Source organism: Sarcophilus harrisii, chromosome 3 (genome assembly GCF_902635505.1).
Source record: "Sarcophilus harrisii chromosome 3, mSarHar1.11, whole genome shotgun sequence".
NCBI classification, from domain to species: domain Eukaryota; kingdom Metazoa; phylum Chordata; class Mammalia; order Dasyuromorphia; family Dasyuridae; genus Sarcophilus; species Sarcophilus harrisii.
Genome location: NC_045428.1, coordinates 176,380,916 through 176,406,889, shown reverse-complemented (window position 1 = coordinate 176,406,889; position 25,974 = coordinate 176,380,916). Strand labels below are relative to the sequence as shown.

Sequence of the window (25,974 nt, the reverse complement as noted above, 5' to 3'; positions counted from 1 at the left end):
CCAATTAAGCTATTTAGTCAGTAAGGACCAGATGCTATTCAAATGTCTAAGCTATAATTGTTTCTAGTAATTGGAAGTAGTTGCATTTTTAAATAATGGATACCATCATGCCTAGGTTATCACTGCCAAATGCAGGGAATAATGCCACTAAAATTTTTTAAAATAATTGAGATATTTCAAGTTATACATTTATATACACTCATACATGAATATATTATTCAATTGTGAAATCGTATCTACTTTATTATTTCTGGTTAAATTTGTGAAAAACTTTTAAATATTTACATTATATTTTCTATAACTTTCTTGTGCCAATTCTGATTGATGTGTTAAAAAAATAGAACAGGTATACCTCCTTTTGGAATTTTCATCAATTGTTATTTTGTTTCTATTAAAATCCTCACCTCATTGCAGTGAGGAGGTTGTCAGTAATACTTGGAGTCAAAACCAACAGATCAGAACAAACATTCTGGTTCAGTGAAAATCTGGTTAATATATGAAAGCCATCTTAAGTACATTAAGCATTATCACTAGAAGACTAGTTATTCAGTGATGGAATTTTTCTTGCTAAGCATTAAGAACAAACAGGGATGAAATTACAAACATTTTGAAATATTAAAAAAGTATCAGAATAAAATTAAGATTGAATAGAAAATGCTTCATATATCAGACAACAAAATCAATCATCTCTTGAAAGGTCTTCTAAAGCATAATACCAAATGTTAAAGGCAGAGTAGTCAATTTGAGAAATGTTTATTTTTAGCTAATTGCTTTGCATCCTCAGGGATGTATGCCTCATGAGATAATATTGGTGGAAGAAACAGAGAAGTTAGAAATTTGCTGGGAGGTAGAAGTAAATCAACCTGGATTGAAAAACTTGCTAAGTGAAAACATACCAAATTAAAAAAAAAACTATATTTGATTGTATGTTGATGATCATTTTTAATTCCCTAGTGATTTATCTTCTCTCAGCCCAAAATTAATTTGTATTTATTATGTATAACACATGAGACTGGCAATATTCAAGAAAAATTGGCACCAGAAGAAGGCCACTTTAATTGAATCCATCTTACAAAGAAATCAATATTTCATAATTGAAAAATTGGGGGACTTAAAAAAACCCAAGTAAAATGATAAAAATAGGTTTGTTTTAACCTATTTTTAAAAAAATCTGTTTTAATTATATACAAATATTGATTATTAGAAAGGATAATGTAATGAATCCAGGGATAAATTTTTGGAGGGGAATTTTTTTTATTGAAGCTTTTTATTTTCAAAACATATGTAAGGATAATTTTTCACCACTTACCCTTGAAAAACCTTGTGTTCCTATTTCCCTCCTTTCCCCCTACCCCTTCTCCTAGATGGCAAATAATCCAATATATGTTAAACCTGGTAAAAATATCTAATATAGCTAAAAATCCAATATAGGCATACTCATTTATACAATTATCTTACTGCATAAGAAGAATCAGATCAAAAAGGAAAACAATGAGCAGAAAAAATAAAATTCAAGCAAACAATAATGAAAGAAGTGAAAATACTATATTATGATCCACATTCCGTTCCTACAGCCCTCTCTCAGTGTAGATTGCTCTTATCACAAGATCATTGAAACTGGCCTGAATCATCCCATTGTTGAAAAGAGCCATGTCCATCAGAATTGATCATCATATATTCTTGCTGTTGCCGTGTATGATGAAATCCTGGTTCTGCTCGTTTCACTTAGCATCAGTTCATGTAACTCTCTCCAGGCCTCTCTAAAACCAACCTGCTGATTGTTTCTTATAAAACAATAATATTCCATAACATTCAGCCATTCTGGAGAATGGGCATTCACTCAGTTTCCAGTTTCTTGCTTGCCATTACTAAAAGGGCTGCCACAAACATTTTTGCACATGTGGTTCCCTTTCCCTCCTTTAAGATCTCTTTGGGATATAAGCCCAGTAGAAATACTGCTGGATCAAAGGGTATGCACAGTTTGATAACTCTTTGGGCATAGTTCCAAATTGCTCTCCAGAATGGTTGGATCTATTCACAATTCCACCAACAATGTTTCAGTGTTCCAGTTTTCCCACATTCCCTCCAACGTATGTCCTTGTCTTTTCCTGTCATCTTAGCCAATTTGAGAGTTGTGTAATAGTATCTCATGACTAAAGATGGTTTCAATTCTTTGAGCATCTTTTCGTATAATGAAAGATGGTTTCAATTTCTTCATCTGAAAATTGTCTGTTCATATCCTTTGACCATTTATCAATTGGAGGATGGCTTGAATTCTTATAAATTTGAGTCAATTCTCTGTATATTTTAGAAATGAAGCCTTTATCAGAACCTTTGAATATAAAAGTGTTTTCCTAGTTTATTGCTTCCCTTCTAATCTTGTCTGCATTAGTTTTGTTTGTACAAAAACTTTTTAACTTGATATAATCAAAATTATTTGTTTTGTGATCAATAATGGTCTCTAGTTCTAAATTCCTTCCTTCTCCATAGGTCTCAGAGGTAAACGATCATATATTCTCCTAATTTGCCTATATTATCACTCTTTATGTTTAAATCATGAATCCATTTCAACTTTATCTTAGTATATGATGTTAGGTGTGGGTCAGTGCCTAGTTTCTGCCAGGGAAGTTTCCAATTTTCCCAGCAGTTTTTGTCAAATAATGAGTTTTTATCCCAAAAGCTGGGGTCTTTGGGTTTGTCAAGCACTAAATTGCTATTCCACTATTCCACTGATCAACTACCCTATTTCTTAGCCAGTACTAAATGATTTTTGATGACTGCTGCTTTATAATATAGTTTTAGGTCTGGTACAGCCAGACCACCTTTATTGGCATCTTTTTTCATTAATTCCCTTGAAATTATTGACTTTTTGTTATTCTAGATGAATTTTATTGTTATTTTTTCTAGGGAGTTATTTTTTCTAGTTTCTTGGGAGTTTGATTGATATAGCACTAAATAAGTAGATTAATTTAGGGAGTATTGTCATTTGTCAATATGTCATATTGTCATTGTCAAGTGTTCTCATGAGTGCTTGATATTTTTCTAATTGTTTAGATCTGATTTTATTGGCGTGGAAAGTGTTTTGTAGCTTTGCTCATATAGTTCCTGACTTTCCCTTGGCAGATGGATTCTCAAATAGTTTATACTATTGACAGTTATTTTAAATGGAATTTCTCTTTGTATCTCTTGTTTCTGGACTTTATTGGTAATGTATAAAAAACCTGATGATTTTTGTGGATTTATTTTGTATCCTGCAACTCTGCTAAAGTTATGAATTGTTTCTAGTAGTTTTTAAGCTGATTCTCCAGGGTTCTCTGAGTATACCATGATATCATCTGCAAAGAGTGATAATTTGGTTTCCTCATTGCATAGTCCAATTCCTTTATTCTCTTTTTTTATTTCTTATTGCCAAAGCTAACATTTCAAATACAATATTGAATAATAATGGTAATAGTGGGCAACCTTGTTTCACCCATGATCTTATTGGGAATGGTTGTAATTTGTTCCCATTACATATGATGCTTGTTTATGCTTTTAAATAGATACTATTTATCATTTTAAGGAAAAGTTCATTTATTCCTATACTCTCTAGTGTTTTTAATAGGAATGGGTGTTGGATTTTATTAAATGCTTTTTCTGCATGTATTGAGATGATCATGTGATTTTGTGGTGATTTCCTTCTTTAATTTTTCTAATCAAATTAATTAAAGGTTTATCTATTTTGTTGGTTTTTTTCATAAAACCAACTCTTAGTTTTATTTACTAATTCAATAGATTTCTTATTTTCGTCTATTAATCTTTCCTTTTATTTTCAGAATTTCAAATTTGGTATTGAGGGTTTTAAATTTATTCTTTTTCTAGCTTTTTAAATTGTAAACCCAATTCACTGATTTTCTCGTTCTCTATTTTATGCAAGTAAGCATCTAGAGATATAAAATGTCCCCTAATAACCACTTTGGCTGCATCCCAGAAATTTTGGAATGTTGTCTCATTGTCATTCTCTTGGATGAAGTTATTGTGTCTATGATTTGTTGTTTCACCCATTCATTCTTTAGGATTAGATTATTTATTTTCCAATTAATTTTTGATCTATTTTCTCCTGGATTTTTATTGCATGTAATTTTTATTGCATTATGACTTGAAAAAAATGCATTTACTATTTCTTCATTTGATTTGGGGGTTTTTGTGCCCTAATACATAAATCAATTTTTGTATAGGGTCCATGAGCCCGCTGAGAAAAAAGTAAACTTTCTGTCTCCATTCAATTTTCTCTAAGATCTATCATACCTAACTTTTCTAAAATTCTATTTACCTCCTTAACTTTTTTGTTATTTATTTTGTTGTGGTTCAGTTTATCTAGTTCTGAGAGAGCAAGTTTGAGATCCCCTACTAGTATAATTTTGCTGTCTAGTTCTTCTTGCAACTCTCTTAACTTCTCTTCTAGGAATTTGGATGCTATACTACTTGGTGCATATATGTTTAGTATTGATATTGCTTAATCATCTATGGTACCCATTAGCAAGATATAGTTTCCTTCCTTATCTCTTTTAAATAGATCTATTTTTGCTTTTACTTGATCTGAGATCAGGTAGTCACCCCTGCCTTTTTTTTTTTTTTTTAACTTCACTGAAGCATAATAGATTTTGCTCTAGCCTTTTCCCTTTATGCTGTCTGTATCACACCCTACTTTGAATGTGTTTCTTGTAAATAGTGTATTGTAGGATTCTGGCTTTTAATCCAGTCTGCTATCCACTTCCATTTTATGGGAGAGTTCATCCCATTCACATTTACAGTTAAAATAACTAATTCTTTATTTCCTACTATCTTATTTATCTCAAGTTATGTTTTTCTCTTTCCTTTCCTCCTTCCCTGCTCCTCAGTATTTTGTTTCTGACTACCACCTCCCTCAAACAGTCTTCCCCCTTTATAGCTCCTCCTTTTTTCTTATACCTCCCCTACAACTTCTATTTTCTCTTCTGTTAACGTCCCTCTTTCTTTCTCCTTTCCCAATCCACTTTCCTATAAGGTGAGACAAGTTTCTCTGTGAAATGAAATATGTCTGATATTCTCTCTTTGAACCAAATCTGATGAGAGTAAGATTCACACAATATTTATCCCCCTCCCTTCTTTCCCTCATGAGTTTGCCTCTTTTTGCCTCTTCATGAGTTGTAATTTCCCTCATTTATCTCCATTTTCCTTTTTTTTTCCAGTACAATCCCCTTCCCACCTCTAATTTCTTTTTCTATCACAATAAAATCAAATTACACCTATACCCTCTAAGAATACCCATAACAGAGATATAATTCTGAAGAGTTCTTTACTATACCTTTTTTGCTTCTCTTGAGTTCTGTAATTGTAGATCAGATTTTTTGTTTACCTCTGATCTTTTCATCAGAAATAAATGGAATTCACTTGTATCATTGAATGTCTGTCTTCTTCCCTGATAGATAATGCTCAATTTAGCTTGATAGTTGATTCTTGGCTACAATCCAAGTTCCTTTGCATTTTGGCAAATTTTCAGATTTTTTTTGATTTTTCAGATTCCAGGCCCTTCCATCCTTTAAGATGGCTGCTAGATCCTGGATAATCCTGATTGTGCCTCCTTAATATTTGAATTGTTTCTTTCTGGCTGCTTGCAATACTTTTTCCTTCTGATATTTCTGAAATTTAGTTATGATATTCCTTGGAGTTTTCATTTTGGGATCTCTTTCAGGAAGTGATCAGTGAATTCTTTCAATGGATACTTTACCTTCTGATTCTAGGATATCAGGACAATTTTCCTTGATAATTTCTTGAAAGATGATGTCTAAGCTCTTTTTTTCATCACAATTTTCAGGTAGTCCAACAATCTCTCCTATATCTATTTTCCAGGGTATTTCACATATTCTTCTATTTTTTTCATTTTTGGTGTCTTCTTTGACTGATTCTTGAAGTCTTATTGCGTCATTCACTTCCATTTGTTCAATTCTAATTTTTAGTGTATTATTTTCTTCAGTTACCTTTTTATTTTTTTAGCTCCTTTTGTATTTGGCCAATTGAACTTTAAAATGAGTTGTTTTGTTCATTGCATTTTTTTTCTATTTCACAAATTCTGTTTTTCAATGAATTGGTTTCTTTTTCCTATCTATTTTGTAGGCACTTATATGCTTTCGCATTTCATCATTTTTAAGGAGTTTTCTTCAGATAATTTCTGTTTTTCCTTTTCCATACCCTCTTGCAAAGATCTTATTTCCTTCCCCATTTTTCTTCTAACTCTTTTTTGATTCATTTTTAAATCTTCCAAGAAAGCCTTGTGAAATGAGGGCCAGCTCATATCAAAATTTTGGGGCTTCATCTGGAGTTGATTTGCCTTTAGGAATCTTAGGTTTTTAGGTCTGTTCTCTCTCCCCATAAAAGTTGTCTATGGTCAGAGTTCTTTTTGGTTTTGTTTTTTTTTTTTTTGCTCATTTTTTTGAGGTCTGCTCTTAAGGCAAAGGGGAGACAATTGCTTTACTTTGCCCTGTGGCAGTTCTGTTGACTGACTTTTGGTGCTGGGAACTGGCAACCAGGTCCCATTCTTTCAGGGCTCAGTGGCTTACAATTTACCTTTTGAAATTGCTTTTGGGTGTCTTACAGCAAATCTGCTAAAGTATCTGCTCACAACCAGGACAGAGTAGCCTAAGAGATTCACAGAAGATTCTCCAATGCTTGGATGCAGCAACTCTCTGGCTCTTGTCTCAGCTCCTTACCCTGGGTTCCTTATGCTGCAGATTGCGCTAGACAGACTGCTCCCCTGCTCTATTGAAACAGAAGTTCTGAAGTTCTTCCAAAGTATCTTCTTCTGGAAATTTGTTGTACTCCAAATATTTGTGGGGTTCTGTCACTACAAACAGCTTAATCTGCTGTTGGTTTGAGAGGTCAGAGGAGGTCAGCAAAAAGAGTATCTATTCTTTGCCATCTTCTGGAGGATAATTTTTGCTAACAAAATTATATGGTAGCACAATATAAAATCTTTTGCTTTAATTTGACTCCCACAGCATGATTATAAAGAACATCTTTACTGACAACCACCTAGGGTCAGATCTTTATTACTTCTAACATATATACTTTTAATTGTTTCCAAATTAATCTCCTTGATTCCAGTCTTTTCTCCCTACCCCCAAGTCCATCCTTCTGGCTGTTGCTAAAGTAATTTTTCGTAAGCAGAGATCTGATTGTGACATTTCAGTAAATTTCACTTGCCTATCTATCTTTTATTTTTCATTTTCCCATATCCTTGAAGAAAAAAAATACCAACTAGGTGAGTCAAGCAAAATAAATGCACACATTGACCATATTTCCAAATATGTCTTATTCTGTATATTAGTCTATCTCTCCATTTTCTTCATGAGACAATCTATCATTCCTGTGCAGGGAATAACAATTCGACCACTAGTAGAGTTCCTTGATGTGAAGAGGTCAAATAAGAAGCAGCCAGCTGTCAGTGAAGAAATTCATTGTCGGGTATGTTTTTATTTTATAACTACGATTTTAATAAGAAATGAAAAAAATTAATTCCATAGCTTAAATGTATACAAATATGTCTGCTATCTATATATTTCTCCTATACTGAGATAAATGAAACTATCATGGGATGAAAAGATTCAGTAATGGATTTAGGAATGTGAGGAGGGACAGAATAATGGGTCAAACTACTATCAGGCTAAGCCTGATAAGTTCCAAAATGAAGAAAGAGCAAGCAGGAATTACATCATGTTTCTGGCATTTGTTACCATGACTTGCAAAAGCATTTCTTTATTGATATGCTTATTAATATCTTTAATATTGTTCCATTGTGTTTTTATACTATGATATCAAACACAATCGCCTAATGACAATTTGTAAAATATGTATTAGTAAACTCTCATGAAATCTCATATTAATAATGATTATTTAAATTTTTTATAAAATAAATTTTTAGAAAATTATGTAAGATTAAGAAGTTGATACTATGAGTTAAGTGACTAGTAATGTATAAAGAAACAAATGAAAAAATATATTAAGAAGTAGAGATATTCTATAGATTTGAAAACAGTTAAGTGACTAAAGATACCTAGTATCTAGAGACTTGTATTATCAATGTGCTTTTTCTTTTTTAGTTTTTTGATCATGTAAAGACTGGGATTGAAGATGTATGTGGACACTGGGGTCACAATTTTTGGAGAGATAGGTAAGACTGCTTTTATGAACTTGTCTTATTTAATTGGACCTGAATAATTTAGAAAACAACTTTGAAAGTTTAATCATTGGATGACTTTTAAAAGCATAGAACATCAGAAAGGATAAAGGATAGAAATGTTCCAATTTTGAGAATAGATAGATAAGTGTGGATACATATAGATATAGCTATGCAAATAGTAAAAAAATAAATGCCTAATTATTAAGCTATATATACACATATGAAGAAATATATACAAATGTATATTAAGATATGTGTGCAAGTATTCTATAGATATGATAACAGCTTTCACCTTAAAATATAGATATTCAGATAAAGCTATAGATGGAGCTATCTAGATAAATTGGAATAGAATATAGATTTATATCTGTAGCTCCAGCAAAATATGTTTCTTTGTAGTTATCCATATTTAATGTGAAAGCTGTTTTCATATCTATAGAATATCTGTACTTCTTAACATATTTTTGCATTTGTTTCTTTATACATGTATATATAGATATAAAGTTAGATGTGATATGTATTTATTTTTACTTCTGATGATTTACTGGTGGCTTTGTGGACTAGTAATTACTTATAGAGTTCACCAGCCAATTAAATAATTAATCTTTGGATATTTACTTTTTTCCAGCATTGCATTAGATACTGTAGGAAATATACATGAAGTGTAAATAATACTCCTTCCCCAGTATACATACTACCTTCAACAATGTAGAGGTAGTAAAGAGAAAAAAGAGTAAATGATGTTTTAAATTTGATCAGTGGTGAAAAGGAAGGAAAGAAGGCAGGGAGGGAGGGAGGGAGGGAGGAGAGGAGGAAAGGAAGCAGGGAACAAGGAAGTGAGAAAGAAATAAAAATAAAGCAAAAAAAAAGCAGACTTGGCTGAAATCACTAGTTTTCTTCAGAAATCAGCTCAAGTGGCTCTTTGTTATATTTTAATTTCTGAACATTTTCCCTATTTCCCTCCCCACTCCCACTAGAGAAGGTCACTTTCTCACACACACACACAGACACACACACAAACACACATGCATGTATGTTTGCACATGCATATTTAAAATGATACAATGCATACTTCTATTTATCAGTTCTTTCTCTGGAGATGGATGGCATTTTCTTTTATAAGCCCTTTGGAGGTAATTGGAGTCTTTATAAATTGGTCATACACAATTATTATTTGGACAATAGTATTGTTACTGTATAGAATATTCTCTTGGTTCTCATTTCACTCCTCATTATTTCATTTTATTTCACTTTTTTTGTACTTCAAAAACAGTAAACATATTGAAAAGAATAAAAGAGAAATGACTGACAGGAAATTGGAACCCAAAATAAGTAAGGAAAAAGAACTTCCTTCAATGCTGCCAAGTGATCAGGGGGAAAAAAAACAAAAAACAAAACAGGTTCTACAGAAACTACTGGAAGAAATTGCTAAGCATCTGTGTTATCTGAAAAAATCTCTGAGAAACAAAACAGAGCAACAGCACTGGAGAAGGGTGATAGAATAGAGTACAATGGAAGGTATAGAATCTTGATCTTTAAAAAATAGTATCCTTTTCTGAAAAATAAGAGAATTGGAAAAGATAATTTCTAATGTCTCTGCCAGTTGTTGCATTACATAGTTCTATGTATCACTTTATCTTTCTCATTCCTCTTGCATGTTACCTTAAGTAGAATTCATCTGTAACAACAAAAAGTCAATAAATTTAGATTAGAGCCAATATCACAATTAAGAGGCATCAGTTTAACTCTCAATATTTCCTTCCAACCAATTTTAATTCCCCAAATAAAATTTTGGAGTGGCAGAGCCAATAAAAGATCATGATGAAACCTTTTTCTGGTTTGGGAAACTTAGGAGATCAGAAAACCAAAAAACAACTACAGTGCCTCAAAGAAAAAATACTCACTGAACCCTACACCAATGAGAATTCCTAGAAAAGCTAAAGAAAGAGATAAGACTAGTAGAGGGAAAACTGGGAAAAGAAATGAGAGTAATGCAAGAAAATTATGAAAAGAGAATTTACAAATTGGTAAAAGAAAAACTGAAAGATATACTGAAAAGAATAATACCTTAAAAAACAGAATTAGCTTAATGGTAAAAGTGACAAGGAAAAATTATTGAAGAAAATAACTTCTTAAAAAGAATTGGCTAAGACTTCCAGGAGCCAAGATAGTAAGTAGTAAATTGCCATAATTCTCTCATATTCATCTCCAAACAATCATAAAATACTTGCCCCAAACAAATCCTGTAATAGCCAAGTCAACAAAAAGCCAGGATGAAAAAAATCTTTGAGCCAAAAAAATAAATAAATAAATAAATAAATAAACTTAGAAGATCAGCAGGAAAGGTCCATGTCACTCAGATAGAAGGGGAACATAGTCCAGGACAGGAAGCATCCCATCAAGCCCCCCTCAGTAAACCAGTGGTAGATCCTGAGTCCCAATGAAGTGGAACACATAAATGTCAATAGTAGGACTACCTTATATCTCAGAATATCCAGGGGAATGGGAAGACTTCAGCTTTGAGAACTGCTATGTGTTGAAGCTTAGTAAACAGGTAGCTGTCAGCAGCCAGACCACCACATACTTCAGTGTATACCCAGAGAAATGCAGAAATATCCCACCATCTTCAGGACATGCCTGATACCACCACTAAGACCCTCGCGTAGCACCAGGTAAGCTGCCAGACCCCTACAGCTTCCAGCAGCACCAGCTACCCCCACCCCAGCTCTTCAGAGCAACACCATTCATAAGGGCTCTCCATGAGCTTCAGGGGAGCATCAGTGCAGCACCAGATAAATAGCCAAGACTTGCAGTTTCTGGCACAAGAAACCTGAGAACCCCTTCCACCATGAGAGCAGAGCTCAATAAATGTGAGAAAAAAGGAAAAAAAAAGATGAGCACAAAAACAACAACAAAAAAGAATCTGACCACAGAAAGTTATTATTGTGACAGGGAAGATCAAGACACTAACTCAGAAGAGGACAACGAAGTCAAAACATCTATGAGCAAAACCCCTAATTAAAACAGGAAGTAGTTTCAAGCCAAGAAGAGCTCATGAAAATGTAAAATAATTTTGATTATATTTTTAAAAAAATTATTATGACAAAACTAATCTAACCAAGATGAAAAGGAAAGCAGAAAATTGGGAAACAATCTTTATATTAAGTGTCTCTAATAAAGGACTCATTTCTCAAAGAGAGAACTGAGTCATATTTATAATAATACAAGCCATTCCGCCACTGATAAATGGTCAAAGAATATGAAGGAATATCAGATGAAGAAATTAAAACTATCTATAAGCATATGAAGAAGTACTTTATATCACATTTGATCAGAGAAATGCATTTGAAACAGAAAGACACAATTAAAATAAAGGACTAGAGAAGAAAATTCCTAATATGCTTCAACTAAAGTAGAAAAAACATGGGTGGCAATTACTATCTCAGACAAAGCAAAGGCAAAAGGAGGCCTAATTAAAAGAGATTATCAGGGAACCTGCACTTTTCTAAAAGATATAATGGAGGAATATTAAAAAAATTTATAGCAACTTTCTCCTGTAAAGGCCTCATTTCTCAAATACATACTGAGTACAGAACTGAATCATATTTATAAAAATAAGAAGGATTCCCCAACTGATCTATGGTCAAAAGATATCTGAGGTACCACCTCACACCTATCAGAAATTAAAAATGCTGAATGGGATGAAGTTAAAGCAATGAACTGTTGGTAAAGTTGTGAATGTCTCTAACAATTCTGGAAAACAATTTGGAACTATACCCAAAGAACTATGACTCTCTACATACCTATCAACTCAGCAATACCACTACAGTGGTCTGTTTCCCAAAACAAAACCTAGGTCTGTTTCCCAAAGAGATTAAAAAAAAAAGAAAAAGGAATTATATGCACAAATTGTGCTGGCAAAAAAACTGGAAATTGAGAGGATGCTCATCAATTGGGAAATGACTATGAAGTTGCAGCATATGATTGTAATGGCATAATATTATGCTGCAAAAAATGACAAGGAGAGTGGTTTCAGAAAAATATAGCAAGCTCTATATGAACTAATACAAAGTGAAATGAGCAAAACCAGAGGTTTGTTGTGTGTGGTAATGATCAACTGTGAAAGTTTTGGCTACCCTGATCAATATGATGGTCCAAGACAATTCCAAAGGACTCATGATGAAAAAGTGCTATCCATCTACAGAGAGAGAACTGATGAGCTCTTGAGTACAAATTGAAGTGTAATTTTTTCACTGTTTTTTTTCTTGTTCCTTTTTTTAAAAATGTGGTTAATATGGACATATATTTTGTTTGCTTTCTCAGTGGATGAGAGAGAAAAGAATTTTAAATTCAAAATTAAAAAAAAATATTGTTTAAAATAAATAATAAATTAGAAAAAAATTTAAATCACTATAGAAAATAAGAATGAAAAGTCAAAAAAAATCTCAAGGAAAATAATAAGAAAAGTAGGAAGAATGGGTGACACAATGAATAGAGTAACAGACTCAGAACTTACTAGTTGTGTGACCCTGAACAAGTCACTAATCCTGTTAGCCTTGGTTTCTTCTTTTGTAAAATGAGATGGAGAAAGAAATGGCATAAACCATTCTACTGTATTTGTCAAGAAACCCCTAGTGGGGTCACAAAAAGACAAATATGACTGAGATGTTTCCCAAAATTGTTGTTTCCAATAGGGAACAACATAAGAAAGATGAGACACTGTCATTACCAAATTCCAATCAATACCATAAGGCAGTAATTATCAAAAGTATTAGATATTGGTTTAAAAATAGAAAAGTTAATAATTTAAAAAATCTAAATAAACAAAACTAAAGACCAATTTACATGAATTAACTACTTCCAATGGACATGAAATGATGTGTTTAAAACTCTATTCAACTAAAAATTGCTTGGAAAATCAGAAAAAGCTTGGCAGAAAATGGGTTTATATCAACATCTTATAATCCACTATGCTCTAGGTGGAATCAGAAGAGAATAGAATAAGATAACTTTTACAATTGTGGCTAGGGGAAGAATCCTTAACTAGGTTTACAGTAGAAATGATCATAAAAGACAAAATAGACATTTTTAGTTATATAAAATCAGAAAGTTTTTCAATGTACAAAACTAATATAGTTAGAATTAGAAGAGAAGCATTTAATGGGAACAAATCTTTGTAGCAAATATTTATTCAAATAAGAGTCTGCTATCCAAGATATATAGAGAATTAATATAAATATGTAATAATAAGAGCCATTTCTCAGTGAATAAGTGGTTAGTGGATATGAACTAAAAGTTTTCAGAAAAATGCAAGCTATCTTTGATGCTATGAAAATTGTATATTTCAAATCACTAAAATGAGAGAAATGTATATTAAAATAACTCAGGTTTTACAACTCCATCAGCTATATGTCAAAGTGTGAAAATTACTGTTACACAAGTTGAGAGTTTAAGAGAAAGGAACGCTAATATATTGCTCGATGAACTGTATTTTCCCCATCAATTCTGGAGTACAAGTTTGAATTATAATTCCCAAATTACTAAACTTTATGTAGCTATTGATGTAATTTTTCCACTACTAGTCATATATCAAAGCCAGAGAGAAAGGATGAACATTAACAAAAGTATTTATAGTGGTGCTTTTTTTAGAGTAACAAATTGGGAAATGACTAAACAAATTGTAGAATATTATAATTGAATGTTATTGCAACATAAAGAAGTGGACAGAAATGAACTTCCTAAAGAAACTTGGAAAGACATCTATAATCTAATGTAGAATGAAATAAGCAGAACCAGAAAAACAGTTTACACAATAAACACAGTTTTGGAAAGCAATTAAAAAAAAAGTCAAAATTCAGATCAGTGTGGCAATCAATATTGATTTTATAGGATCAGTGATAAAATGTTTCCTACCTCTCATTGGAGATGTGATGCACTAGAACATTGGAATGAATTGGTCATTCTCCCATATTTGCTTTGTTCAACTTCATTTACTTGTTTTAGAGTTCTATTGTGAAGGACAGAGTTATTGAGAAGTGAAAGAGGGAGAGAGAGAATAACATCAGTGTAACAAAAATAAATTAGAAAAAGTCATTCACAGAAAGTGGATAATTTTGTTAACTTGTTACATTTAATATTTAATTAATATTTAACTTTAAAAATAAGCTATATGTAACTTAAATTCATATTTCAACCATAGAGCATATCGACCTTAAAAATCTATAAAATCCAGTATCCTCATTTTACAGATGAGGAAACTTGGATACAAAGAGTAACCTCTCCAGAGTCTTACATCCATTAAATATCTGAGATGGAATTTGAACTAAGTTGTTCTGACTTTTTCTAGTGCTCCATTATTACCCCCTCAACACCCACCTTTTTTTTATTTTTAGAATATATTTGCTAATTTCTGATGAAGAAATTGTTTAATATTTTTAAATGATTCAGTAGAGCAAATTGCTGACTTAAAACCTCTTTTTAAATAATATGTTTCCAAACCATACAGCAGATTTTTTTCAAGATTCTTTAAAATACACGATGATGGTGATAACTTTGTTTAAAAACCCTATGATAATAAACATCAGGAAAGGAATAAAAGGATAGTATTTGTATTTGCCAGAGTTGTTTCCTAAAGGTGTAATGGGGGAGAGCTAATACAGAATCCAAGTTTAATAGAGATTACCTGTGGTTGATGAAGACTTCCAGGTCCTCCTCTTTGTATATAGTACCATCTCAGTTGCATTAAACCTGAGAATGTTGCAGTACTCTTAGAAGAGATTTATGATCACTAAAAAGATTTTGGCCCCTCCACAGGAAAGATCAATTGGATGAAAAATGTTGCCTAACTCAAGAGTCCTTAATCATTTTTTCATGGACTCTTTGAGAGTCGGTGAAACCTAATACTACTATTGTTTGAAGGAAATACTAAAGTTCATTTAGAGGTTAGTAAAAATAAAAAGGTATTTTATTCATATTAAGTTCAAATAACCATTTGAAATCTAACCATTGACCCGTTTTGGATTTATGTACTTCAGGTTAAAAACCTCTGACCTAGATTGTGACATGCAGTTGGGTAGACAAGGAGTTTATCCATCAGTTTAAGTTTCTGGAGCAGATAATATAAATAGATAATGAATTGAACTTTAAATTAAATAGGAGGCTGAAAAGTAAAAATTACAGTTATTCCTTCCACATTGTGGAAAGAGTTAGGCATATAGTGCCCCTGCAATCTAGAAAATCCACATAAAATTTTTTAGCCTTCCCTTCATAGCAGAGAAGAAATAGGAATTTTTTTTTTCTTTTTCTTTCATGGGGTGATTATGGGTCCCTTAGAAAATTTGAGTTGATCAAATTATACAATACTACACATATATTTTATGCATTTCTAAGTGTCTAAATTTCTTCTGTGTTGTCTATGGCCAGTGCATACAGTCTATGGCTTCTGTAAAACTCCCCCAAATTTCCACTTAGTTTCTTTTGCAGATTTGTTATATATTGAAACTGCAATGGGGAAAGTCATGATGTGGAAGGGATAATGCTTTGCCTTCAGGAAATTACAAAACTCCTTTTAATGATCCCAAGGTGCTCCCAGAAATAAAAGCCCATATTTTATAATACCATTATTCTGTGGTGCTATCTGAGAAGATGAAAGTTAGTATCATGAAGAGGGCAGTATGGAAAGGGGCATGGAGGGTATAAGCAGGCTGCTACATTTAACTAAAAAGGAACCTTGAAAAACAGTAGTAAATAATGCCACCAGGAAAAAAAAAACATTGTTGAAAAAATAAGATGAACCAGTCACATAATGAGTGTGAGGGATGGAAAGAGAACAAATGTCTCCTTGCAATTTCTGAAGCAAGTGAAGAAGTTTAAAGGATGTTAGGTAAACTTGCTATGGCAAACAAGTGGAGGATATGAACAGCTTTGATATGTTATTTTGGTGGGATAAGATAACAAATGAAGTTGAACATTGAGATTTTAAAACATACACAGTATGTGTGTAGGGAATGATTGGAATTTAGGGTACAGTTTATAGAGAAAAAAAACAGGGAGATAGATTCATCAAAAAACAGGCCATACCAGAATGACTTCATAGTCTTTTTAGACAATGTTACTAAGGTTACCAGGTAGAACAAGAAGCTGTCATAGATATAATAACCTGGATTATAATAATGCATTCATTTGGTGAAGTGCATCTTCAGGGAGAAGACAGATATAAGCTATATGATATTGCGATAAATAGATGCAAATCAGGTTGAATTACAAGATCCAAAGTATTAAAAACTTGTTAGGATATAACTTCTTTAAAAAGAAAGAATTATTTTATTCTTTGTATCCCCAGAGGTTAGCATAGTAGGACATAGTAGGTGTTTAATAAATGCCTATTGATCAATGAATGAATAGTATCTTGGATGGTGTGCTGTAATAGAGGATTTAACAATGTTATTGGCTCTGTAACTTTTGCTGCTTTTAGAAGATGAAATGGGGGAATAGTTGCTTTAGTTGTGGTAGACTTCTATTTATTTTAACTGAAGAGTTTACTAATTTTTTTCTGGTTTACCACACCTTGCTAATATGATTTGGCCTCTAGGAGATGATATGAAAGGGAATATGGCAGGCATACTGTAACTTTTTAGAGTAGTTAAGAGATTTTGATGTTGGGAATAAGAACCAAGTGTCTGTGTAGTTTGGCAAGTAGATGGAAGGTGTAGCAAAAAAAAAAAAGTAAATAAATAAAACCCCAAAATCCATATTAAGTAGATCAGATGTCATTTTATTGATCTCAATGTGGGTTTGTCCTTTTGCTTAGCTTTTGTAATAAAAGAAAAGCAAGTTAAAATGTATAATGTGTTATTGCCAAGAATTCTGCTTCAGCGAATTAAAATGCAAGTCAGAACAAATATAAAAAAAGAAAAAAAATTACATGAATTCCTTTCTTTAGTTCCCAAGTCTAGTTTTACATCTGCTTTGCTATTGTATTATCAATAATATCTCCCTTGAGAAATGATTCTTTTTCCATAATTATTCCCAGAGGTTAGCATAGTAGGACAGCCTTTGCTACAAAGAAGGACAGTGGTTTAGCTTTCTTAAACTAGAGACCATCATCAGGAATTTTGTTTCATTCTATAAATAGCTTAGCATATATATATATATATATATATATACACACATACATTCATACATAATATGTGTATGTATAATGTTAATGCATATATATATATATATACACACATATGCACACATACTACATTTTTAAAAACTTGTCTAGTAATGTGAATTGCTCTCTAAAAATAAAGAATTGCCAATGATTTCCATTTTACTGCTGTCATTTTTTTCCTAGCCAGTGACAATAATTGATTTGAAGATTGGTTTTCTTTACTTCCAGGTTCAAAAAATTTGATGATAAATACCTGAGGAAGCTTCTAATTAGGGAAAATCAACCCAAGTCAAGCATTGTTTCATTGTATAAGAAGCTGGAAATAAAGCATGCTATAGAGATGGCAGAGACTGGGATGATGAGCACAGTGCCATCTATTGCTTCATTAAAGTAAGTATAATTTGGGAGGAAAATTTATCAATATTGGATGTGTGTTTTTGCAATAATCTTTAAAGCCCAGGAAGGATAAGTAACCGCAAGGAAGCTGATCTTGAAAAACATGGCAATGAGAACTTATTGTAGGGGTGAGTTCCTGAAAGATTTTCTGGTTTAAATATTAATGTACTGATTTTTAAAGGTCAATTTGAGGTGGGGGATGGGCAGTCTGATAATACCCATTTGTCCATTAGAGTATTTGCTTTTAGAAATTCACTGCTTGAAAGTAAATTAAAATCTATTTCATTCTTTGTAATTGAATATTTTGAAAGCGTGTTATATTTGCTAGCATAAGCTTGCACATAATTATGTAGCTGTAGTACCAAAGATTATTGACGTAGGGAACCTCATTATTTTCTGTGGTCATACTCTGTTATCTTACCTTAAGGCCAATAAAAAGAATTCTAAATTCATAGGCGGGCGAATTAATCAACTGACTATAAGAACTTTTCCTTCATGTATGATTCATTTGAATGAAGAAATTAATTTTTTCATCCTTAAAAAAGTACACTTGAAATAAATTAGCTAGATAGATGGATAAAAAGAGATACCTACAGATTTTACATAAAAATTAGGACCAATTTGGGGACCATAAAATTGTGAGTTTTGTGTTCCAGCGTGAGATACAACATGGTGTTATATATAGAAAACAAGACTCTTATCTAAGAAAACCTGATGTCTCTCATTTTATACACACCAGTTCTATGTCCCTAGGCAAGTCATTTATTCTTGTAGTACTCTTGGCAATTTAAGACTATAAATTGCAAAGAAGGTGCAAATCTGCATTGTTAGAGTTAATCTGAAGTTCTCTATTTCCCCCCCAAAATCTGTTCAAGCCTTATTCCTTTCTATTTCTAGAGCAGACTTCTGCCTACAACTACTTGGTGGCAGATAGAATTTATAACCTTTATAAAATCTAAAATTGATAGGAGTCTCAGAGACCATCCAGCTCAATCACTTCATCATAAAGATGGAGAAATCTTAAATGGCTTTCCCAAGATCACACAGATAATAAGTACGAGAGACAAGATTTGAACAAAAGTCCTATGAGTCAGAAAGGATAACTGACTGAACTGAAATCTGGCCTGAAGTTTGGAAGATTTCTTCATCTGTAAAATGAGTTGGAAAAGGAATGACAAACCACTCTAGTATCTTTGCTAAGAAAACATAAAAGGGGTTACAAAGAGTCGGACACCACTGAAAAATTACTAAGTACCACTAACAGCAACCTCTCACTCAAGAACCACTATGAACTACACTGCCTCCAGTTATGTTCCTCTATGACAAGTTGAGTTGATCTATTCCTTCAGTTTTTTATACTTAGGGAAACCTATTATTTTAAGAAGAAAGAGCTAGATCTATGCTGACTCAAGTGTCAGGTAGAAAGGAGTGATGTTAATATAATTAAAATTCAAGGTCAACATGTAGGTCCTGAGGTTCCTTCTCATCCCACACTCTGCCTTCTAAACTATGAAGCCAATTTCCCCCTGCCTTACTGCCCTTTTCCACATTGAACACCAATCTTCTATTATTTGTCCCACTTGCCTTAATGCCTACTTTAATCATAATTTGCTTGTATAAAATGTTAGTAAAAGGAGATTTTGAATTTTTCTGAGATTCCACATTATTCCAGAGGTATCCATAAATATAAGTTCTAAAGTTTGGTATCTGGAAAAATAAAAATAAAAGGGCTATTAATAATCAGATATATTGATCAAAAGCTTTCATTAGTTTCATATTCATCAAAGTTTCATCAGCATAACATTAAATTTGAATTTATAATATTAAAGTTTATAAGTAGATTGTGCAGGCTTTATTATCCCCATTTTATTTAGGACAAATAAAGCTTTAATTTAAAAAATTGACCAGAATTTTTAGCTAACAAATGCAGGAACTGGAATTTGTACCCATGCATATGTTCTTACTCTAATCAATATTAGAACGTAGTGACACTGACTTTCTGACATTAGTCATTTTCTCCTTTGATATTTTCTTTCTCTGCTGGATTTAGAGATACTACACATTCATAGTTCCCTTTTAACAAATCAACATTGGCCCATTGGTAACGTTTTCCTTCAAAAAAAATTATAAATGTGCCAAATTTTTTATATTTCCAAAAAAAAAATCGGAACAAAACATTTAATTATACACTTGATGTACAGAATATTTTGAAAGTCAGTCCCTCTTAGTTAACAACTGATGATATGCTGCAGCCACTTAAAGTATTTTTTTAAAATTCTTGTTGCTATTATGGATTTTTTGAGTGAAGTTAAATGATCACTTTAAGTACCATAATAGTTTATAAGTACCATAATAATTTATAAAGGGAAGTAATATTGGAGCTTTCTGCAATAAGATTATATAGCTCTTATTTCTCTATTTGCTTTTTCTCCTCTCTTCCCTCCCTTTCATTCTCCTTCCTTTTCCCTTTCCTTCTTTCCTTCCCTTCCATTGTCCTTTCCTCCCCTTCATCTTCCTCTCCTCCCTTCCTTTTCTCTTCATCCTCTTCCCTTACTCCTTCTTCTCTCCCTCTCCTTCCCTCCCATCTCACTCCATGGCTTCAGCTCTAAATAAGCATCTCTCAAATTTATCTATCAATAGCTTTAATCTTTCCTGTAAAGTCTCCCTTGTTAGATGTCTTGTACTCTTGTTTTCCTGAACTCTCATATATCACTCTCACATATGACTCTCATAGTCACCAAGGCCTTTCCTTTTTATCTTTGGTGGTCTCTTTGCTCCTTTCTATTGCCACTGTTACGCATATGGTTCTCATTACCATACAGTTGACTCTATAATATTCTCCTTCCTGGCCTTCTTCACTATTTCTTCTTCAATACATCCTTCACATCACTGCTAGACTTATTCTCCTTTTGTATAGATTTGATTATGTCATTACTCTGCTGTAAAATTGTTTCCTTTTTTAAACTAGAGAAAGTTCAAACTTATTTACAGGTATCCAAGGCCCTTTACAATTTGACAGTACCCTACATTTATTCCCTTCCCTTTTCTTTTTTTTTTTTTTTTCCTATTAGACAAAGAGTGAAATACTTATAATTTCTCAATTTGTCTCCTCAGACTATTATATTTATGTAGTTTGGATTTACCTGTATATTCCTATATCAATTTTAAAAAAATGTCTATGGCTTTTGCAGATATTTAGAAAGGGAAAATACAGAAGAAAGTCAGTTGTTAGACTAAATTAATTTTACTTTCAGCATCATATTTTGAAAATATTTGTATTTTTGTGACAAACACTTTTCTTTATTTCATTCCATTTTGTAGGTCAATTTTTCTTCCAACATTTTACTGGTTTATTATGATTGCTTTCCAAAGTATTTCTTTTTCATTCTCTTGTTTCAAGACCTCAGCTTTCTGAGACTTGCATCTATCTTCAGCAACTTCTAGTGTGATTTGAGTTTCTTCCAAGGAAAAATCTTTCTTCATTTGAGGGAGAAGAGAACTCTGGTATTGTTTGTTTCTCTTGTCCAGAGGTACATTTGTATGTGACTTTCACTTGGATATTAGAAGGCAAAAAGCTGGATATGTTCTCTTTAGTCAAATGAGATGATAGGGGAAAACTTAATTTACACAGAGCAATCTTATATTATTCATTTCCACTTATTTTATATTTCAGCTAAACTGAATCCCCATTTATCTCTTAACCATGTCTATATAGGTCTTCTCACTGCCATACCTTTTCTCAACCTATACCAATTTTCCTTAATTCTTTTCCATCCGATATTCCATATTCTTATGAATCCATATTCCATATTCAATATTCAATCCATATTCCATATTCCTATGAATATTCTAAAGTCCAATTTAAATATCAATATGAAGTCTTCTTTAGTCAATCATGTGACCTCTCTGGCGCTCAATTTTCCAGTGTATAAAATAAGAATCTTGTGTTAGATGATCTTTATGTCCCCTTTCAGAGCTATAATTAAAACAAACTTAAAAAAGAGATAATATGTAGAATAGGAAGAACATTTGACCAGAAGGCCTTGTATTGGGTCCTCACTCTTGATATTTTGCTTTCTGTGTGATCTTGTATAAGTCACATAATTTCTCTGTACTCAATTTCCTTATCTGTAAAATAAGGATAATAATATAGCACATTCATTATAGAACTGTTTTGGTGTAGATATATTATAAAACTTGAATTCTTATATAAATTCATTATCATTATTATCTATTCACTCATTAATGACTTTTCTTTCCTTGTACTCACATAAGCTTTATTTGTACCTCAATTATGTACTTTCTGTTTATTATTTATGTTATATTAATTGCACATTCACTAGATTGTAAGATCTATAAAGCTTTGTATCTCATATACCAAACATAGCTTGACACACACATAAGATGCTTTTTAATTGTTTGCTGAATTTAAAAAAAAAAACATTCTTCTTGAGATATATTGCATAAACATTAAACAACTCTTACTCTTAAACTTTCCTTGTTCTGAGCCATTCAAACTACTTGTTACCCTTCTGTTACATGAGTATTACCCTAAATATGTTAAAATATAATCGAAAATATTTTGGATTGGAAGAGAACCAAGTCTTGCTTTTCTCATAGAGTAGGTCATTTCTAAATCCAATCCATCCTATTCAATTTTGTTTTGAGTTGTAAGTTTTTCCAGGAAGCCATAGCTATGGATCTTGTCTTCAAATTTTATAGATAATAATTCATTTGGTTAGAGAAAAACTACAGGGTTTTTTACAGTATTTAGTTCACTTTCTTCATTTTATCAGTGATGAAGCTAAGGTAAAGTAATGAGAAAGATAAAGTAATTTGTCCAAATTCACATAGTAAATAAGAAGCAAGAAAGAATTTAAGTCTTCTGATTCCAAATATAGTACTCTTTCTAAACCCTTATACTATTTTTGAATTTTTAATTAAATAGTTTTTGAAGTACTTACTCTATTTATAAGATTGTTTTCTTTGCAGAGCATTATGACTTTGAATACAAGAATCTGTCATTACAATATTTATCAGATGTTAAAAATATTTTGTTTCCAAACCTTTACAGTGATTACCGTGAGGAAAAAATAAGAAAATTGACCCCTGGTGAAATGGATGAGATACGACAAATATTGTCAAGGAATCTCTATCAAATACGACAACGTGTAAGAATTTTAATATATTTACCAATATATCTCACATTTTTCAATGAAAGATAAAACTTGTAATTGGGTTCTAACTGAACAACCTGCCATCACCTCTAATACATCATGTCTTTGTGCTCAATTCATCAGTATTCCTCTCAGCCAGACTTTCCCTGGAACTTTCTTTTTTTCTGCCATTGGTATCATGATGTTCTCATGTCTCCAGTCTTAGAACTTTGAAGTCATACTTTACTTTTTTTCCTGTATGTCTCTTATTTCTTCAAAATTCCATCAGTTGTCCCTTCAAAATAGCTCCCACCTGCAACTCTTCACTTAATACTCCATTGCCCTACCCTCGTTTGTTGGCAATTATGCTTTAAAAATAATAGTCTCCTATCAATCTTTCCATTTATCAGGATCACTTCTTAGTCATAATCCCTTGAGAAAGTAATTCAGTCACTCTAAACTTGTGTCCTCCTCTATAAAATGAGTTTAATTATACTTGTAAAACCTACCATCGTAGGGTTTTTGTGAAGATTGATACATGTGTATGTATATATGTTTATGTAAATTTATATAAATTTATATAAATACACATATATATGTATGTGTTTATTTCACATTTTAAACCCTAAAATTAGTTAACAAAGATTTATTAAATATTAAAAATTATTAAACTAAATTTATTAAATGTCATGAGAAAGGGGATGGCAAATGTATCTTTTCTGGCCAAAATATAATTTAAGGACCACTGAGCCTGTGTTTTGTGTCCTGGCAACCTCAAATGACATTTGAACTCCTAAAAACTCCTAAAACTCCTAAAAAACTCAGTGCCCTTGTATAACATAGTGTTATATAATCATAATATAACATATGAGTGGACTTATGGTTATTTCCCCATTCTTTTCTACAACATTATTTTAGGCAAGACAAAGCATAACAGTGACATTATACTAGACTTTAGGGATACAAATACAATTGATTTATTTTCATGCATAGAACCTTAAGGAATGATATAAATATCAGCTATACTTATTATTTTTTGCCATTTTAACTTTTATTATCATCATTTATAATAAGAATATCAGGCAAATATTTTGGAAATCATACTACTTCATGGCATCCTGCTGTTAAAAATCTACAATAATTGTTTATGAGACAATTCCTCTGCCTAGGTTTTTAAAGCCCCCTATAATCTTACCCTACATTATCAATGAATTCTATTTAATTCAAGAAACATTTATTTATTCATTCTTACAATGTGAAAAATATCATGCTAGGCATTAGGGATACAAGGGAAAAAATGGCACTTTGATTTAAAAGAGCTTATAAAGTAGAAGGAAAAAAATACATACATAGAAAATCAATCAATTAATCAATAAACATTTATCAAGTAGTTACTATGTGCCAGACACTATGCCAGACAAAAGAGGCAAGACACAGTTTCTACTTAATAAATTCAGAGGAGTAGAATGGTGCAATCCCATCACACTTTTAATAGCTATTTTTGCTTTGAGGAATCCTCTCATTGTTTCTCATTACACAGTAAAAAGAATTGGAGTTAGAGAACCTGAAGTCAAATCTTGGCTCTTCAATTTATTACTTATGTGAATTAAGGCATAGTTAGATTAGGTGTAAACTGAACTCTGTTTATTCAAGTGGAAAATAAGTGATTAGATGGTCTCAAAGATCCCTTCCAACTCTAAATCCTATTAGATCCTTTATATCTGAAAAAATGAAAAATAATTCATTATAGGAAACTTGTATCTTTGTATATTTCTGAAAGATTTTGATTATGGGCATTATACCTGTGTTGAAAAATTTTACAAGCCTCATTTTAAGCCCCTTTTGATATGACAGGGATTTCTTCTACAAAAATTGACAGCAGGCCTTGAAATAGCTGAATAGGGAATTTAATCAAAAGACCATGGCACCCTCCTGTGGCTAAAATGGTGCATATTTTACTGGCTATCATTTTATTAAAAAATGCATTTAACTTCCTGGGAATAAAAAAATACATATTTTTTTTCACTGTCAATAACACTTTGTTACATATTTTCCATTGTTTCTTGAGTAGAACTTGTTAACCTAAGAGGGCAGACTAGTCTTTACTTAATAAAAGTTAATTACTTTTCCTTTTGCAAAAGTAATTGGTTTATGAAAAAGACCAAGTTATGAAAAAAAATTATATACATGCATATTTAAAAAGTATTCTTTGTTTCATTGAGACTTCAAATACTCAATTAACTTTAAAAATCAAGGATATATATGTTATAATTTCAACTTTTCTCAGATCTCATCAGTCAATATTTTTGTTAAAAGTTCCCTGTTTGTTTCCCTTTCAGACACTGTCTTATAACAGACACAACTTGACAACAGATACAAGTGAAAGGCAAGCCAAAGAGATTCTGATCAGACGTCGGCATAGCTTGAGAGAAAGCATAAGAAAAGACAACAGCTTGAACTGGGATAGAAGGGTAATGACTTGTATTTTTTGAGCTAATCCTGAAATTATCTGAGATCAGAACTTCAAAGAAAGTTTAGCTGGCAGGGACTGAGGAACAAATTCCCATTTTATATTATCAACTTTGCTAATTTGAACACAAAAAAGACTTGGGTGACTTTCACCTCTAGTTTTTCGATGTATTTTTTTTTTCCTTACAAAAAAAGCCTTGTAAAAATTAAGAGAATTATTTGCTGTTTATAATATCCTTTATGAAACTAGACAGTAGTAGAGTGGTTGTAAACATAATCTTTTTTTCTAATGAGGAAAATTTCTTTCACAACTTGACTGATAAGGAAATGTTTTACAAGATTATATATATGTAGCCTATATCAGATTGCTCAGGAAGGGGTGAAAGAAAGGAGAAAATTTGGAACTCAAAAAATTTTTAAATGAATGCCAAAATTTGTCTTTACATGTAATTGGAAAAATTTAAATGTTTTTAAAATTAAATTAAACAGAATGTAATATATGTAAATAGGAACCAGTAAAATAAATATTATTAAATATTAAAAATTAAATTAAAATAATTAATTAAATACAATAATTATTAAATAAATGGATACTACCA

The 25,974-nt window shown here is 31.8% G+C and overlaps 1 protein-coding gene across 1 annotated transcript in view; it reads left to right on the top strand.

Annotated features, from left to right (window-relative positions):
* Positions 1-25,974, top strand: part of SLC9A2 (solute carrier family 9 member A2) — a 119,601-nt gene that overhangs the window by 89,853 nt on the left and 3,774 nt on the right. Inside the window, exons 6-10 of the mRNA XM_003765683.4 lie at positions 7,393-7,482; positions 8,118-8,188; positions 17,583-17,744; positions 22,825-22,921; positions 25,246-25,377. Of these exons, the coding sequence (XP_003765731.1) occupies positions 7,393-7,482; positions 8,118-8,188; positions 17,583-17,744; positions 22,825-22,921; positions 25,246-25,377 (552 nt within the window). The remainder of the gene's footprint in view (positions 1-7,392; positions 7,483-8,117; positions 8,189-17,582; positions 17,745-22,824; positions 22,922-25,245; positions 25,378-25,974) is intronic.